Below are 19,656 nucleotides of genomic sequence, written 5' to 3' on the forward strand. Positions count from 1 at the left end.
GTGCATATTCGTGAAGTGGCCTCATCTAAAGGAATCTGGTGAAAGCCGGCATTAGCGTCGAGCCGGGAGAAATATTGTGCTCCTGCCAGCTCGCTCTCTATGTCCTCTCTTGAAGGGATAGGATAGTGCTCCCGCTTAATGCTCCTGTTCACTGCTCTAGGGTCCATGCAAATGCGAAGGGTACCATCCTTCTTGTGCACAACTACCAGGGGGCTCACCCATTCAGTTGGTTCATCCACCTTGACGATGATTGAGGCCTTTTCGATTCGTTGCAGTTCTTGTCGCAGGCGTCCTTTCAACGCTATGGGTACTCTGCGGGCAGGCTGCACGACTGGAACGGCATCCTCTCGTAGCACCATTTTGTAGGGTCGCCTGACGCAGCCGGTGCCGCTGAAGAGGTCAGGAAATGCAAGCTGGAATTTCGTTTGCCCATCGCCTACCTTCACGGCGTTCGTCACCGGTACCAGACCAAACTGCTGGCATATCTTTAAGCCAAGGATGGCTTGGCGCCCCTTTTTCACGATAAAGAACGAGACTGAATGCTGTGCTTCGTTTATCTCGAGATCTTCGGTCGCCACGCCAACGTGTTTGATTGTACTGCCGTTGTAGGCGGAGAGGACAGCGGCGCTCTTTTGCGGAGTGCTTGCGTGGGCGATTCGGTTGAACAGGGTTAGGGGCAGCAAATTTGCCTGAGACCCGGTATCTACCTTGAATTGTATCTCCTGACCGGCTATTTTTCCGCGAACCATCCAATCCGCTCCTATATCTCCGGTGACGCCGCAAATGCTGATTCCCAAGATGTCAAAATTTTCATCGCTTTCTTCGGCTTTGTGAACCTCGCTTATCCTGCGCGCATTGTTGCAGCATGCGGCGAAGTGATTTCGTTTCTTGCATGCATAACAAGTTTTTTCATACGCCGGGCACCGCGCGGGGGCATGTACCTTGTTACAATTTCGACACCGAGTTTCATTCGCAAACTTCGTTCGGTGTGTGCGGCGTGTAATGTCAACGTGCAGGCTTTCATTTGACCATGCTGCGCTCTGAATGGCAGCAATCTCAGCAGCTTTGCAAATTTCTTCTGCTTTCTGCAAGTTTAAGTCTTTGTCGCTCAGCAACTTTTCTCGAAGTTTCGCATTATTTGTCCCAAACACCACTTGATCCCTGATCATGGACTCTTCAAGCGTACCGAAGTTGCACAGCTTTGCTTGCTTTTTTAAGTCCCGTAGGAACCGCTCAAAGGGCTCGGCCTCTTCCTGCTTTCGCAGTCGAAAAATGTGCCTTTCGTAGACTTCATTACCCTGGTCGACACAATATTCTTCAAATTTCCGCACTAACGTGTCATAATCTTCTTTGCTCTCACCTGCCGCAAACGAGAAGTTGTTGTAGACCTCGAGCGCCTCGTCCCCCGCCGTGCTCAGAAGAATCGCTGCTTTTACGGCCGATGGGCGGGGCTTCTACGGTTCCGTAGCGGTGATGAACAGCTGCAGCTTCTGCTTGAATACCAGCCAGTTTTTCCTGATGTTGCCGGACAGTTGCAGCGGTTCCGAGGGCTTGACGAGGTCCATTTCGAACATCAGTACCCCACTTCTGACACCATGTATCGTTTAGCTCAGAGACAAGACGACGATGAACACTTGGCTGGGCCTCGCCATGACGAAAGACCCCTGGCCGTTTATTTGCTGGGCTTAAGTAGCCGCGCGCACAGCGGGGAAGGGGGAAAGAAAGAAAAGGAAGGAACGTAAAGCGTACAAAACGGTGGAGAGGAGGAGAAGACGATATCGCCTAGGGCGAATGCTGATAGCAGATAGTCCGGTCTGTTACAGGTGTAGATACTCTTGCTCTTGTAGACGCTGGTGCTGCTATTTCGGTTATGAGTATTCATTTCAAACATCGTTTCTTGGGTCACAAAGTTATGTTCGCATAGAATCTTAAAGAAACTTTTCGTGGAGTTGGAGGCGAAGCGTTGTGCCCTGTTGGTATTTGCTCAGTTGTACTCACGATTGGTGGACAAAATTTCCGAGTTCAATTCACTTTACTGGCTCGCGCTACTCATGACGTCATTTTAGGGATAGACCTCTTTCATGAATGCGGCGCTACGCTTGACTGTGGAACTGGAGAAATTCTTCTGCAAAGTACGTTGTCCGCTGCAATAGTTGACGATTTTCCGACTCTGCCCATCAATGCGCTTTCGTTGTCTGAAGATGTGACGATCCCTGGTCGGACAGCAGTGTTTGTACCCCTATGCTCTTCTCATGTCCGCTCAGGATCCTGCACTGGACTTGTGGAGCCTGATCATGCAAACGCCATCAAGAAGAATGTGCTGGTCCCACGGTCTGTCCTTACAGCCATCGAAGGACATGCTTGCTTGTGGGCGCTCAACGCAACCTCAGAGCCTGTTGTTCTACCCGCCGGATTCAAACTAGGATTGTTCGAGGAGCAGGCCACAATTGACATCAGAATGGTCTCAGAGTCTCGAGCCATCAGTCAGACTGCGCCCAACTACTCAGCCGAGATGAAACGTATGATCAACAAGTCGTTGCTTTCTTCCGAGCAGGATGTCCTCGAGGAGGTGCTTACACGCTACGCGGGAGTCTTTGATTTCGCTCAAAATAAGCGTTGTTCCAAGTCGCCTGAATCTTGTATGCACCACCGCATCAACACGGGAGATGCTACACCTATACGCCAGAAACCCTATCGCGTATCCCTGTCAGAGAGGCAAGTGATCGCCGATCAGGTCAACGACATGCTGTAGAAAGGCGTTATACAAGAGTCAAGCAGTCCCTGGGCAGCTCTTGTTATATTGGTAAAAAAGAAAGACAAATCTTGGCGATATTGTGTAGACTACCGCCGTCTCAACGCCGTCACAAAGAAAGACGTGGATCTGCTACCACGCATCGATAATGCTGTTGATTGTCTGCACTCGACCGCATACTTTTCGTCCGTCGACCTAAGGTCTGGATACTGGCAAATACCAATGCATCCGTCTGACAAAGAGAAGACCGCTTTTGCCACGCCTGATGGGTTATTTGAATTTAACGTTATGCCGTTTGGCTTATGTAATGCCCCAGCTACCTTCGAGTGATTTATGGACTCCATCCTTCGCAGTCTCAAATGGGAGATATGTATGTGTTATATTAATGAAGTAATTATTTTTGGCAAGACATTCCACGAGCACAACCATCGGCTTAGCGTTGTCTTAGATTGTGTCAAACAAGCTGGTATCGTTTTAAACGCAAAGAAGTGTCATTTTGGTGAGCATCAAGCCCTTGTGCTTGGATATCTAGTCGACAGAGACGGTATACGGCCAGACCCGCAAAAAATCAGTGCTGTCCGAGACTTCAAGCAACCAACGTCTGTGAAGGATCTCCGTAGCTTTGTGGGCCTGTGTTCTTATTTTCGTCGGTTTTCAAAGACTTCGCCCAGCTTGCTCATCCCCTAACAGAGTTGCTCCGCAAAAACGCCCCATTTTGATGGACCATTGAGTGTGAGGCGGCTTTCGAGCAGCTGAAGTATTTGCCTACTTCCGGGCCCCTCTTGCGTCATTTCGACCCGGAGGCACTCACGGAACTGCATACAAATGCTAGTAGTATCGGTGTTGGTGCCGTGCTAGTTCAGTATCACGACAGCCGCCAGCACGTCGTGACGTATGCAAGTCGCACTTTGACTAAGGCAGAGAGGAATTATACGGTCACCGAACTGGAATGTCTTGCAATTGTTTTCGCCGTCCAAATGTTCAGACGTTATTTGTACGGCCGGCAGTTAAAGATTGTCACAGATCATCATTCTCTTTGTTGGCTCGTCGGACTACACAATCCAACTGGCCCGTTGGCTCGTTGGGCCTTACGGCTTCAAGAATATAACTTTTCCGTGACTTACAAGAGTAGTCAATGTCATGCAGATGCCAACTGCGTATCTCATCTTTCATCTCCGACTGTGGATGCTGATGATGATTTCGACAAGTACCTGGCTGCAATCTCATCCAACTTCCCAAACTTGGACGTCTTCCGTCACGAGCAACAGCGTGACCCTTCGCTGAAACCAATGATTGATGTGGCTCGTAGCTCTAAACGTGCCCGCGCCATTCGTGATTCATGACGCCCTACTATATCGCAAGAATTACTCCAGCCATGGTTCCACACTACTCCTCGTCGTGCCAGAATGCCTGCGTCTTGCGGTATTCCAAGCCATGCACGATAATATCACGTCTGGGAACCTTGGATTTGCCCGAACTTTTCACCGTATCCGACAACATTTTTACTGGCCTCGACTCTGGAAGACCGCCAAGCACTATGTCGCAAGTTTTGATGTCTGCCAACGCCACAAACAACCTACCACACCATTGGCCGGCCCACTGCAGCCGGTTAAGCCAGCGACATCACCATTCTAAGAAGTCGGCATACATTTACTGGGCCCTTTCCCCAAGTCTACCACCGGCCACCGCTGGATTATTGTGTGCATAGATTACCTGACGCGGTATACTGAAACGATGGCGGTTGCTTCAGCCACATCATCTGATGTGTCATGGTTTCTTCTGCACTCGATCATACTCCGTCACGGGGCCCCTCATGTGGTGATAAGTGATCGCGACCGGCAGTTTACCGCCGACGTTGTCGATGAGTTGCCACGGCTTTGTGGGTGCCAGTATCGGCATTCCACGCCATACCACCCTCAGACCAACAGCCTCACTGAGCGCACCAATCGTACTATCATCAACATGCTTTCAATGTACGTCGCAGCAGATCACAAGAACAGGGATGCCGTGTTACCTTTTGTTACATATGCCTTTAATACCGCGAAACACGAGGTCACAGGTTATACGCCTTTCTTTCTTCTCTATGCTCGTCATCCCCAAAGTTTCCTTCACACCATACTTCCTTTTTCGACGAACGAAAACGCCAGTGTCAACAGACTTTGTGTCGCGCCGAAGAAGCTCGTCGACTTTCTCGGCTCCGAACTCTTTCTGCCCAAGCTCGCGCGAAAAACCGTTACGACACGAAACATCCGCCCGTGACTTTCGCTACGGGTGACTTCGTGTGGTTGTGGATGCCCGTTCGAAAGAAGGGGCTTTGCCAGAAGTTTCTTTCTAAGTAGTCAGGACCATTCGTCATTACTCAGTGCCTAAGTGACGTCACTTACCGTAATTACTCGAATCTAATGCGCACCTTTTTTCGGGGCGGGCGGGGCGGGCGGGCGGGCGGGCGGGGCGGGGCGGGTTGGGGCGGGGCGGGGCGGGCCGGGCCGGGCCGGGCCGGGGCGGGGCGGGGCGGGGCGGGCCGGGACGGGACGGGACGGGACGGGACGGGCCGGGCGGCTGAAGGGTCCCGTCCTGGTTCGCTTCCTCCATTTTGTATCGACATTATTCATGTACAAGTAGCTGAAAACCTTCCTAGCCCAACGCTCTTCCCCCATTTCTCTCAATCGCTTCTCAAATTTTATCTTGCTGCTAGCTTCCCTGCCCTCAAATGATGTCCATCCCATATCACCTTGTACTCCCTGATTTGGTGTATTCCCGTGAGCTCCTAAAGCAAGCCTACCTATTCCACGTTGCTTAATTTCTAATCTTGCTTGAACTTCTGATCTCATGCACAAGACCGCATTGCCGAACGTCAGCCCAGGACCCATGACCCCTTTCCATATTCCTCTCACAACATCATACCTATTGTAATTTCACAGTGCCCTATTTTTCATCACTGCTGCATTCCTGTTACTTTTAGTCGTCACGTATATTTCGAGTTCCCTTAGGTACTCGGTCCCATTGCTTATCCATACGCCCAGATATTTGTATTTATTTGTTATCTCTAGCGTGACTTCCTATATTCTAAGCTCACTACCTTCGTTATCATTAAAAATAATGACTGCTGATTTTTCCTTACTGAATCTAAAATCTAACCTATCTCCCTCATTACAGCAGATGTCCATCAATCTCTGCAAATCTTCCTTGTTGTCGGCCATTAGCACTATATCATCTGCGTACATTAATGCTGGTAGTGCCTGATCAAAGAGTTTTTCTTGTTTGACTAAAGAGAGGTTGAAGCGAAGTCCACTTCCCTCTAATTTGGCCTCTAATCCTTGTAGGTACATCATGAATAACAAGGGTGACAGTGGACACCCCTGCCTAAGTCTCTGTTTCACCTTTGTGGGCTTGGATACCTGTTTTTCCCACTTTATAACTTCCTTGTTACTTTTATAACTTTTATAGATTTGCTTTAAAATATTAGTGACTTTATCTTCCACACCCAGTGTGTCTAGTGTTCCCCACAAGTCCTCTTGAACCACGCTATCGTACGCTCCCTTGATATCCAAAAATGCTAGCCACAGGGGCCTGAGTTCCTTTTCTGCTATTTCGATGCGCGTCAGTGAGAACAGATTGTCTTCCAACCTCCTGTGTTTCCGAAACCCATTCTGCAGTTCCCCCAGCACCCCCTCATCCTCTATCCATGCCTGCAGTCTTTCCTTTACAATCTGCATCGCCAGCCTGTAGACCACTGTTGTCACTGTTATACGACGGTAGTCGTTTATGTCATCTTTGTCCCCCTTTCTTTTATAAATCATGCTCATCCTGCTAAGTTTCCATCCATTAGGGACTTCACCATCGGTTATAGTTCTGCTCACTGCCTCTCTCAAAGTCTGTTTAGACTTCGGACCCAATGTCTTTATCAGCATAATTGGAATGCCATCTGGGCCTGTTGATGTACTACTTGGAACCCTCTTCTCAGCCCTTTCCCACTCTCGTCGTGAAAATGGAGCCATTGTGCCTCTTGATCCATCCCTGTCTATTGTGGTGCATAAGGCACTTCTTTGTTGAAATTTTTCTGTCACCCTTGTTCTTATATATTCAATAGCTTCGTCCCCTTCTAGCCTAGTATCTTGAGCTGTAGTTATGAACCTCTGCTCCAGATTTGTTTCATTTCTTAGGAAGTTTAGATGGTTCCAAAATTTTGCAGCTGCCTTTCTGTCCTTTTTATGTACTTCTGCCAGCCACTGAGCACCCTTTCTTCTAATCTTTTCATTGATAAGGAGGGATGCTTCCTTTCTAGAGCTTCGAAAGATTTCCCATTTTCTTTCGACATCATCTGTCGGTTCACCCCGTTGCTTAGCATGTCTGTGTTCTCTAGAGGCTTCCTGGCGTTTTGCTATGGCTCTCTTAACTTCCTCATCCCACCAACTTTTGGGTTTGTGTCTTCTTTCCCGGGGTGACTTCTCACATGTCTTAGCAAGCTCTAGCCCAAACAGTCTAATTAGATTTGTGTATGTCCACACAGTGTTATTATCCTCAGTGATTACTTTCTCAATTTGTTTAGCAGCAATTTCTATTTGCCTTTCTGAATGAAAATTTTCTTGTAGTTGCTCATTTTGTCTCCTTCCCACTTTCGCTGCTCTTCCAAAACTTAGCTTGATACGTTTGTAATCACTGCCCAGACTTCTGGAGCCACCTTCATCTATGTGCATTCCCCTGAGCTTATCATACATCCTATGTGACATCAGTGCGTAATCTATCGTTGACTGCAGCCTTCCTACCTCCCATGTTATTTGCCCTTCACACTTCTCGGTACTGTTGCAAATGATCAAATCATGCCTTTCACACATATCCATGATCATTTTGCCTGTTGAGTCAGTATACCCATCTATATCTTCTATGTGTGCATTCATATCTCCTAGTATAATTATCTCGCACTCTCCTCCTAATTAATCAATGTCCTTTGATATACACTTCATCATTACCTGGTTTTCCTTTTTGGCCTTTGCTCCCGTCCACAAGTACACCAAATCGAGGAGTGCCATCTGCCCAGCTACTTTCCCTCTTAACCATAAATGTTCCATGCATCCCTGCTTGACTCTTTGCCAACCCACGCTCTTATGTATAAATGGGCCAATTCCACCCCCCCTTTATGCTGCCTTCTTTTTTATTGCAATTCCCATACGTCGTCCGGATTGCAGGGTGGTTGCTCCATGTCCCGAAGATGTGTCTCTACGACCCCATATACCATCAGCTTCTCCTGCCTCAACTGCTCTTCTATCTCTTCCCACTTTAACCTATTCCTGCCACCCTGCATGTTAATACAGCCTACGTCTGACTTAGCTCGGCCCTTGTGCTTACGACGATTTCTTCTCCCACGGACTTCGTGTGGCTTGAATATTTGTGGCTACACTGTTGGCCTCAGGGCTCTGGGTCCATCTAAAAAAGCTGTGGCTTGGCAACCCATTCTGTTACCAACCCTCCTGCCCGTCGCACCACTGTAGTGAATGCCATCATGTGCAAAGGGGGGAGCGCCGGGCTCGTACACGTCTTGGTTAACTTCCATTACGTTGTATCCGAGTTGCCAGCTCAAACCCTTGATCACACAATTGGCCTCCATTACCCTCCTTTCAATCCCACGAGGCTGCCCCCAGACCTCTGGGACTGTGCATATGGTCACATGCACACTCCCAGAAGTTTCTCAGAGCTTACGCATCCCATTCTCCAACTTTCTTTGAAGGCTCTGATCCTTGCCCTTGAACACATCATTGAGCCCAGCATGAATAATGACTAGATTTTTGCCCTCCATGCTGTTTTCTACAACCTCCTGAGCTTTGGCCAGTGTATCTACCATGCTCTTCCCTGACTGTGCCTCCACCCTGACTCTCCCATCTTCCTTCACTGTCTTCAGGACGCCATCCCTAACCCTGGCCACGTTAGAGTCCCCCACCACTAGGACCCTTCTATGCTCCAATCGCTGGCTTCCTGTTTGTGATTTCCTGTTTGTGAAACAAATTCTGTAATGCGTGGTTCATTTCGTTAATTAAATTAGCCTCTTAATTGCGTGGCAGCGCTACGCTCCACTTCTGCTAGGCTCGGTTCATTTCGTTACTTAAAACGAATTCTGTTAAGTGCGGTTCATTCTGTTAATTAAAACGAAATTAAAACGGCCTCTTAATTGCACGGCAGCACCACGCTCGACTTCTGCTAGGCTCGGTTCATTCCGTTAATTAAAACGGCCAGCGCCGCTCATGCACTCGCGAAATGCACCGCGGATGGCGCCAAACTCTTACGGAGAAGCCACAACTACAGAAGAAAATTTTTCAGCCAAATTTAGCGGCAGTCTGGCAACGACCACCCCAAAGTCTGGCAACTGACTTCTGCAACGCCAAAAGGAACCTTGCCGAAAAGCTTCACAGTTTTCAGAGGTTCGTCCTAAACTTGCGGCACAACGGCCACCTGCTTGGTCAAATCGGGATTGCCGATCAGACGCCTTTTTACTTCGACATGCCTGGCACCACAACCGTCGAGAGAAGGGGGCGAAGCAAGTTCGCGTGCTGGCATTGGTTCACGGTAAAACTACAGTGACGGCAATGCTCTGTTACACGTCAGATAGGCACAAGCTTCCCCCGTACCTCGTATTTAAATGCTCGCGAAAGGAGTCGTTTTTTCGAGTGGTGTGATCGTGCGGGCCAACGAGAAAAATGGGTGCACGATGGAATCGATGCCTTACTTCTTTTTTTTTTTCGTCGTGGAAACCGGGTGCGCATTACAATTGAGGGCGCGGTAGAATCGAGTAAATACGGCGCTGTTGCGAAAGTGATAGCTCAGAACCAGCGTTCGTGCCAGACGCAAATTGTGCACATTGCCCGATTGAAGCCCCACAACAACCGATCGCTTCTACTCGCTCGGTGAACTTCATCTGGCCCGGAGGGAAATGTAACGCAGACTGAAAGAGCAAAAAAGAAGAAGAGGTAGGACGCTCTTGAGAGATGGTGATTCGGCAGTGACGGTAGAACGCTGACATTTTTCAGTGTAAATAAACCCATCACATCCGCAACAGTATTATGGATTACTTGGAAACCAAAAGGGTACTAAGTGACAGCCAGAATGGCTTTTGTCGTCGTGCTAGGAACGCAACTTAACTAGCGGAATTCACCTATAGCATTGCTAAAGCATTAGATGTTGGTACACAAGGTGACGCAATTTTTATAGGTCTCTTAAAAGCTTTCAACACTGTCATGCATCATGAACTACTATTCAAGCTTAGCCTCATTCTAAATAATCCTAAAATAGGAGACTGCATTGCCAGTTTTTTGTCAGATTGCTCCCAATACGTACACTGCAATGCTTCTGACTCCCCTGTTGCTAATGCATCCTCAGGCATGCCGCAGGCTACAGTCCTGGGCCCTCTCCGCTTTCTACTTCCACAAAACATAACCACTAAGATGCGTCTATATGCCGATGACTACGTTCTTTACCACGCTATTGACTCTACCGAAGACCACACAATTCTTGATGCATTTTGTCACTTTTGTTTATGATGCAATGCCTGGAAAATGAGTAGTACCGTGTTTACTCGCCTAATGAACGCACTTTTTTTCTAGAAAAATCAGAGCAAAGTTGGGGGTACGTTTATTACGCTGTGAAAAGTGTATAAACTCTTTTTCGGGATGAGCGGTAATGCATAAAAAAGTTTGGTGGCTTAGCCTTTCGTAATTGACATACACGTACGCTGTTTGGAAACAGCTTCTTTTTTGCACTTCTCTAATCTTCAGTGGTTGATGGTGCAATCTTCTGCAAGGTGTCCCCGCACCGCCTGGACATGCTATAAAAGCGTTTCGTGGCTATCTTTTCTCACAATCGTTTAATTGCAACAGTGGTATCTGTTATATTGAGGGCCGCCCATAAGCGTGGGCTATAACGCTACGTTGCAATTCGCCAACTTCGTGGCAACCTCGCACGACAATCGGGACACCACCATTGACATTGCAGCAAGTGACCAACATTGCAGCAAGCTACCACCGAAGCATCGAAACTAATCGTCTATAGCAAGAATAACGAAAAAGTACGACTGCAGCCTTGCTGCCCACATGAAAAGTTACTGCAGGAAAGGTAGCCTATAGCTTGCGTTCCTTGAAGTAAGCTTGGATAACAGGCACGAAGAGCAAATTACAAACAAAGCGGAAATCGGGGGGTACCAGTTGTGGAAATAGTCAGGATCTTTTCTGGGCAACAATCTACTTTTTTTTCTGGTTCTATAGAAACCTTGACGCAACGGCGACGAATGGGCCTTCGCCACAACCATGGCGACAGCAAATCTTGTCGTTATCGCTCGAAAATTGCGTGCATGTGGTGGGGCTTTAAGGTATCGTATTTGCAGGAAGCGACCGTCTGTTTGGCGGGTAGTTTCGTGACCTTTGCTCACTGTGTGCTTGTCAGCTGCGATGCCTCTATGGTCGCACTGTTCATGAACGCTGCTGTGGCGGATAGATAATTAAAAAAGATTGGGCTCGTGTCATGTACAGGTAGAAAGAAACAACACGGCGCATGGCAACGGGCGAAAGAGTGGGAGGATTAAGCTGAGGTAGTCATGAGGAATCGGCATAATAAAAAACAAGAGATCCAACAGGCAAAGAGGCGGCAGATGTCAATTAGCGGGACTGCCGCAATGAATATAGGGGGTGCATTTATTACATGGGGAAAAAAAAAATTCAGGTTTTGACGCTGAAGTTAGGGGTGCGCTTATTATGCGAGTAAAAACGGTATAAACTTCACAAAAACTGTGATATTCACTTCACTGTGACAAAAACAATGACATTCGCTAGGCGATTAGATCCCTCAGTTTTCTCTTACTCTTTCAATAATTCTTCTTTACTCTAAGTGCCCTAGTACAAGTATCTAGAGCTTCTATTTACTGACAATCTATCTTGGAGCAAAATATTCAAATAATACGTAATAAATCATTTAAAACTGGTTTATCTCGAGTGCATCTTTCGAGTAGCTCCTCAAGAAACCAAACTGTTCCCGTATAAAACACTAATCTTTCCAGTCCTAGAATACAGCGAAGTCTCAGTAGAACGAACACCACATGAATTATCTTTTAAGAAATCCCACACCAACTGCTAATAGTTTCAATGTAAAATTATCACTACTACGTACATCAGAATACAGAACTTTTAAGAATAACGAGTGCTATATGTAGTTTCGCTTTATATTAACAACGCCTCAGTACTACAAACTCGTGTTCTAATATCCATCGGGACTACCAGAGTGGCACGCCAACAGACAACACAGCGGACGGACACCTTGCTTCTCGGAAGACGCGCGACTGTGCGCAGCTCTTTCTTTTCTTCAGAAGGGACGATCAACGTTTATAGAACAGGTTCTATAAACGTTGGAGACGATGACAGCCTTGACCCTTCAGGTATTTATTTTCTTAGTCGCTTATACATGTGTTGAAGACCTTGTCAGGCGTGTCCGTCTCTTTTTGGTGTTTACTTATCGCGTCCGCAAAGCAAGTCTGCATTCGCGCTGCGGTACTGCAATGAGTTCACCACTGCTTGCCACGAAGAAGCGGAAAAAGTTTTCGCTAAAAGAGCAAGTCGACTTTCTTCGGCCACTTGAAGAAGACAGAAAGCAGGCTGTTGTGGCCAAAGAACTTGGTGTGGTGTGTTCCGCAATTGCCACGATCCGGATAAGGACAAAATAATCAAGTGCCAGGATCAATCACAACTTGCCCCCTCGAGAAAGTGACTGCGGCTCGGTGACTTCAGATATGATGGATATCATATTGGTGACGCGGATATGATAGATACTTGCGGAAAGCATTCATTTTTCTGGCGAAAAACGACAAAGCAAGCGAATCCCTCCACAGGAATGTAGATGAGTTGGTGGCCTTTGCTCTGCAAAGTTTGTGCTGTACGCGTCAAATAAAAAAAAAAATCAGACTTCTTAAACGAAACATGCCTTTTTTGGTATTCAATTATGCATTTGTTTATCTTGTGGAAAAATAGTTCAAGGACCCACAGTTGTAAAGTTAAGTCGTTTTGGTCTGTGGAAAATAAGTATTTAGGGTTAATTTTTGGGCTTTCACTATAACGACTTTTCAAAATAATGAACAAATTGCCATGGCCCCCTGAAGTTCATTATACTGAGATTTCACTTTATGCATTTGTTGTTTGGAATCTATTTCATAAAAGTGATATTAATACGATTGAGTCTGTTCAAAAGAAAGCTATCCATTTTGTCTACTGTAGATATGATAACCACTTTTCACCCTCTGCAAAACTTTCTCATCTCAGTCTGACCATTCTGGCAACACATCACCACAACGAAAGCCTGAAGTTCATGCATGCCTTGATTGAGTCCCAACGGTGTGCCCATTTAAACCCGTACTTTCAGTTTGCTCAACACTTCTGTGTTCGTAGCTTGCATAATCTTAATCTTCTGCCGCTAAAATCTACAGCTGATTTGTACAAATATAGCTACTACTTTCGTGCAACAGTCGGCCGTTGAAATGCTTTGCCTAGGTTTGCTCGTGCATTACAAATGACCGATTTTTTGTGTGCACTTGACATGTGATGTTATCACTACTCCTGCCATAGCCCATGATGGTTTGCAGTATGTATAAATAAATAAATAAATAAATACATAAATAAATAAATAAGTTTTGAAAATTAGCAAAGAAAGAAACTTTTGTGAAAAGCACTGGGGACAAGTATAGCATAGTGTTCTGTAAACTCTGAATAATTCCAACTGTGATTACTCAAACTTTTGATCAATTCAAACAAATCTTAACTTTTTGATTGGCCCTATGTATTTTAGTGTATTTTAAAGCCACTTAATGCATACTGCCCCACTGCATAAATTTGGTTCGTTCAAAATTTTGATTGTCCGGTTCTAGAAATGTGTCCTGTTTTTCTTGCTTCTAGTAAACATTCATATTTTTATGTTACTATCAGTCTGAAATAAAGCAGATTATCCTCATATATAATGGCTAAACTAGCAAAACCGTACGCACCATCTAACCCATGCTTATTGAGGAAGAAAAAAATTATACCAGGTTCACACTCGAGTGCCAAGCCTAAAGGAAGAGTGGAGCAGGGCATCCTTCCTTGTTTCTCTTTATTTTCTCACTTTCTTCTTCTCTTTGTCTCTGTTTCTTGTATCTTCGTTTTAGTAACTGCTTCTTTCTTACTCTGTTTTTTTCTTTCTCACTTTGTGTGCATTTCTTTCTTTTTAACTTTTTGTTATAGCTGTCCAAATACCGTATTTACTCACAAATAGGCGCACTTTCTTTTTTGGAAAATTCGGCTGCAAGGTAGGGGTGCACCCATTACGTGGGATAAAATTTCCGGAAATTTTATTTCAGACTACAGTGTAGACCACAAATAACGTATATGTCACTGAACTCGCGAATATCCACACTACAGCTGTAACATCCTCCTTCATAGGCTCAAAACGTGTTGAGCACGCAATCTTGCATGTCCGAAAATCGAGGCATGCAATGCAATGCGCATTCAAATTTCCAAAAAGAAACATCGAAAAACCCGTGTTGCCCATGAAATAACACGAGAAAAAAAGAAAGAAAAACTCTAAAAAGAAAGCGCCATTGCAGAAATTCACCGATTGCGCTTCAGGCCACCCAGATTATGCGCATTATCACAACTGAAACTTATGCGCTGAGCGGTACCAATCGTTTCAATTCATAGGCTCGCACCCTATAACCAAGACAGCGATTGAATCGAAAACCGCTATATGAGTGTTACCTACGCCACCTAAGCCCCCTCTTCAAGCAGAGCCTCTGATAGAAGTTACGTTGCTTCCATACAAAACAGCAGGTTTGATGGCCCGCAACTGCCACCTAAAAGCACCAACAGTGATTAGGCCTAGCAGATTAGGTCATTAGCAGATTAGGCCTAGTAGATTAGGCCTAGCAGATTAGATAGCAGTGATTAGGTCTTTGCTTCAGTTAACGTAAAAAGGCGGCGAATTGCAACTGTGCAAATACGCTACAGTACTACTGATCACGGCCAAGTTCAGGGTGTGCTCATTATGCGTGGAAATAAAAAAAATCCCATTTCTCTGTATCAACCAGGGGTACGCCTATCATGTGAGTAAATATGGTACCACAGTTCTGGGTGTGAATAGAGGTTTTCAGAGACTCCCATAAGTGGCTTCACGAACCCATAGGGTCCGCAACCCCCATTAGAGAATCACTGCCCTAAAGAGTTCAAAAAATCAGACGTTGACTGCCTTCCACAAGTTTCAATACTTCGAACAGTAAAATTTGTGGTGTGAGTCTAGTCATATAGCTAGCACTATTTGAAAAACAGAAAGTTTGAATATTTGCAGGCCCTACTTTTTTATACCTTTATTTTCGTCATTTCTATCTTTATCTGTGTTTTTTTCTATCACTTTCTCTCTCTCTCTGTTTTTCTGTTATGTATCTTCGTGTCTGTTTTAATCTTAGTTTTTCTATTGCTTTCTTGATCTTTGGCATAACGAACACTTCTTATGCCCCTGTCCCACGGGCACCCGTGAAGACCGTTTAACTCCCTCGTCTTTACGACAACGAAGATGCGGTTGGTGTCACACGGCCACCCTTACGCAAACGAAGGTGAACGGAGCATTTCCCAAAGGACGTTCAACGATCTCCCTTCGCAGCGAAACGAGGTACTCTCGTCCTCAGCAGTCTGGAGGTCAGAGAAAAATTTCGAGCACCCAAGTGGTCGCAGTGAAAGAATAATACATTTTAGCTATATTAAACGTTCTTTCGTTGTAGTACTTATTCACAACGCGTGTTTGTTTACAATATTTTACGCCCCCCAGAGTTCACTTACTCTCAACACCAATGCCCTACACACCGTGCCTCACGAGTCGGGCCGGCCGGTGCCAGCCGATCAACGTCATTACCAGCGCAATATCGCGCCACTTCCTCACGTAGTCCACTGTATCACTCATGGCTGAAGAACATAAAATGTGCGCTCACGAGGCAAGGAAGCATAAGAACTTTCGTATCGGGCATGTACACAGGCAACAAAACAACTAAAAGCACAATGTGGCCAGCGTCACTAGCAGCATTGCTACATTTGGCAAATGCGTTTTTATTTGAAATTATTTTTAATGGTTTGTTAGTCGCATACCTACTTTATAGTGCTTTTTTGTAAAAACTGCATAACGAGGATTCACAAAAAAATCAATAGGGATCAAATTAGAATACTTTTCCGAAAATCAAACAGTGCCAACTGAGCCCCCTCGCGGCAACTGTTACAACCTTGTCATTGCCGTGTGACACTGCTACAACTCCTTCTCCGTCGAACCCCCTAGGGGAGATTTACGTTGACGGTGTTCAACGGAGTTTGGTGGTGGCCGTGTGACAGGGGTATTAGAGTCACTATTGCTGCAGTACACAGGTGTCGTGCAGGAAAGTGTCCCAAGCTTGGGAAAGGCTTATCAAATATAATAAGATGCAACACACATTTCGTTGCGTCATTACATACGCATGCACACGTGTTCCAAGATGATCATTGGGGTATAAAAATTTGGTTGCTAATCATGAACAGCCGTCTTATCATGTTGCTGTAGCACCGAATGTAATGAAGTACGGACATGCGGCTTGACCATGAGAGAAGTACTACAACGAGCGACCTCTACCCCCTCTGCTTTGTAGCCCTTGTGGTAGGAAAACCTGTGTCCAATTGTCGCGACTCCTGCCATGAAAACACCCTCCTTTGAGAAACATTACATGTAGAGAAACATTACGTAGCAATGGTATATGTATACAACTTACCAACACTAGTTGCTTTGTTGACTGTGTCATACAGTTGAACCCCTTTATTAGAAGCGCTGATATAAGGGACAAATGGGCATATAAGAAACACCAGTGTGCCTACAGTAAAATATGAATTGATAAACAGATGCGTACGAGGTACCCTGTTTATGAGAGAGATCTCATATAAAAGAGAAAAATTGCTGCTCGAAGCATAGCTCTTATGAAGGGGTTTAACTGTACATGAAAACCTCTAATAATTCATACTTTTGATAATTCAAACGAATTCCCGTAATTACCTTGAGTTTGAAATATCGAGGGTCAACTGTAGCTTCACATATGCTGTCTGTCTATCTTCTTTAGATCAGCCTACTATAGACTTGTTCGCAATAAGTTATATCTCATTCTATTTCAATAGCTAAATCGGTCTTCCTAATCGTAAAGCATTGCTTTCTTTTTTGCAGGTGCCATTCTGGTCTTCCTTCCCGGGTTTGACGACATGAGCAGACTGAGAGATAAAATTCTGGCAGACAAAAGTTTTTCTGAACAGAAGAGGTGGAAACATTTTTTGCATTATCTTTATCTATGATTTACAAACTAGGCATCAGTGTCAACAAGAATTTTCGTTTAATATTTTTGTGTATACTTATCCCGAAAGAGTACGGCCACTAGCGTGGGTCCAGTCTTAGCAAGCCGCAGGGCATGCGTCATCGCCGTAGTGAGAACACGATACGGCTTAAGGTCGCAACACTTTGTTGTCTTTGGAAACACCAAAACACAGTACAGCTCGTTGCAAAGGCGCGGCGGGAAAGCAAGTGGGCATATCCACGCCACGAGCGAGAGGCACTACACAGGCCGCGAGCACGTCTCCGTAGTAAAAGTGATTCACGGAGACAGCGGGACAAAGGTCTGGTTGCTTAGGTAAGGGCAAAGGCGCTCGCGTTGGCTTCTGAGATATACGGGTCGGCGCAGTTTGACTAGGACACCGTACTAGGCACTAGGACACCCTACCGCTTTTCGGCTTAGCGTACACAAAGGGGCAGCAAAAAAGTAAGCGTTTGCCTTGGCACGAGGCGTCGTTGGCAAAGTTCGATGAGCCCCAGACAATGGGAGTCGACGGACGAAAAAGGGAATGCGTGCTCACCCTCAGCTGTCCCGAAGAAAGAAAATGGGTGCTCACCCTCAGCTGTCCCGAAGAAATCTGACTCACACCCCGAAGCGCGTGCCAAAACGTCCCGAGAGACTTTGCGCATGACGCCACAGTCGACATCCGCTATTAAGTCATCATCATCATCATCAGCCTGACTACGTCCACTGCAGGACAAAGGCCTCTCCCATGTTCCGCCAGTTAACCCGGTCCTGTGCTTGCTCCTGCCAATTTATACCCGCAAACTTCTTAATCTCATCTGCCCACCTAACCTTCTGTCTCCCCCTAACCCGCTTGCCTTCTCTGGGAATCCAGTTAGTTACCCTTAATGACCAGCGGTTATCCTGTCTACGCGCTACATGCCCGGCCCATGTCCATTTCTTCTTGATTTCAGCTATGATATCCTTAACCCCCGTTTGTTCCCTAATCCACTCTGCTCTCTTCTTGTCTCTTAAGATTACACCTACCATTTTTCTTTCCATTGCTCGCTGCGTCGTCCTCAATTTAAGCTGAACCCTCTTTGTAAGTCTCCAGGTTTCTGCTCCGTAGCTAAGTACCGGCAAGATACAGCTGTTGTATACCTTTCTCTTGAGGGATAGCGGCAATCTACCAGGTAGATTGCCGCTATTAAGTGAGAGAGGTTAAACGTCACTCTTTGCTCCCTCTGCGCAGCAGACAGCGGAGGAGAAGAGTCATGTCGGGACATGAGAACGGCAGCAAGAGGCGGCCAAGCCCGCTCAAAGGCGGGGGGCTAGCCTCCATTCCCACGATATACATGCGCAGTAGAAACAAACATGATATTATGGGCTGTTTCCACGACACTGCTAATGTCTTTTCAATGCCAGTGCAAACGCGTGCTTCTCAGTGAGAGCTGTTGGTATGCTTTAGTTCATGAAGTGGTTGCGATGCGATGCTACATCGTCACACGTGCCTCTGAGTGCTTTCCCCCAAAGATGCTAGACTTGTTTCCCACTTCAATATCGTACTTCTTTCAGATTTGTTCCTTCGTGCTCCTTCTTTGTGGCTCGAAGCTATGTTGCCGCTGCATCACGAAGCAATGCATGCCGTATAGCGTTGCAATGATGCTTCCTGATTGGCTGCCTGCTTAGCGGCAGTCAATCAGGAGAATCCTGCTTAGGAGAATCTGTCTCCTGGATAGTCGTCATATGTGGCGGATCGTTGGTGAGGCATGGACGAAGCAAAGTGACGGGCACATTAAAGGCACTTGCGCTTGGCTTCCTTGGCTCGCTTCTCATCAGTGTTACCCGCGCGCCGTCTGCATTCTCGAACGCGATTGGACGCATTGACGCATGCACGGATAAGTGAACATACGGACGGATGGATGGACATCATTCACTCTGTGGATATGTTGACTTTTTTTTTTCAGGCTTATATCGTAGTGCTGTGTGTTCCTTTATTTTTATGTATTTATTTGCACTTTTGTGAACTGCTTAGACACACCCTTGGCATGGCTGCTGTACTTACACCAATTCCAGTAATTGAACATTCATGCTGTTTTTTTATTTTTGTGAAATTTTCGGCAATAGTTTAAAGTACCCTTGTCACTTTTCAGGAGGTATGTGCTGTACATGTTACACTCAAATGTGCAGTGTAGCGAGCAGCGGCTTGTCTTCAACACAATGCCACCTGGAGTAAGAAAAATTGTGAGTTTCTGTTTTTACTTCATGAGGTTCAAATCTCTTTCCTTTAAACCAACGACAACTAATAAATCGATGTTCGTTGTTTAATTAGCAGTCCAGAAACCTCGCAGTGCTAAGGAAGTGCTTATTTGGAATAAAATCACATTTTAGTGGTCAGCATTGCGTCAGAGCACTTGGAATCCAACCATGCTTGATAGCGGTCTTTCTGACGTCACTGTTACCGCGCCCAAGGTTGCTCGCCTTTACTATGCGGCCATCAACACCAGTAGCAGCAGAGCGAAAGTAGCAGGAGCCACAGTAGCAACAACGGCCATTGCTCAATTTTCTGCAATCTCGG

General features: G+C 46.0%; 1 protein-coding gene across 2 annotated transcripts in view; it reads left to right on the plus strand.

Annotated features, from left to right (window-relative positions):
• The window catches only part of LOC119188296 (3'-5' RNA helicase YTHDC2), a 94,936-nt gene that overhangs the window by 21,490 nt on the left and 53,790 nt on the right, over positions 1-19,656 (plus strand). For both annotated transcript variants that reach the window (XM_037436267.2, XM_075865068.1), the window contains exons 13-14: positions 16,976-17,066; positions 19,232-19,322. In XM_037436267.2, coding sequence (XP_037292164.2) covers positions 16,976-17,066; positions 19,232-19,322 — 182 coding nt within the window. The remainder of the gene's footprint in view (positions 1-16,975; positions 17,067-19,231; positions 19,323-19,656) is intronic.

This window comes from Rhipicephalus microplus, chromosome 1 (genome assembly GCF_043290135.1).
Source record: "Rhipicephalus microplus isolate Deutch F79 chromosome 1, USDA_Rmic, whole genome shotgun sequence".
NCBI classification, from domain to species: Eukaryota; Metazoa; Arthropoda; class Arachnida; order Ixodida; family Ixodidae; genus Rhipicephalus; species Rhipicephalus microplus.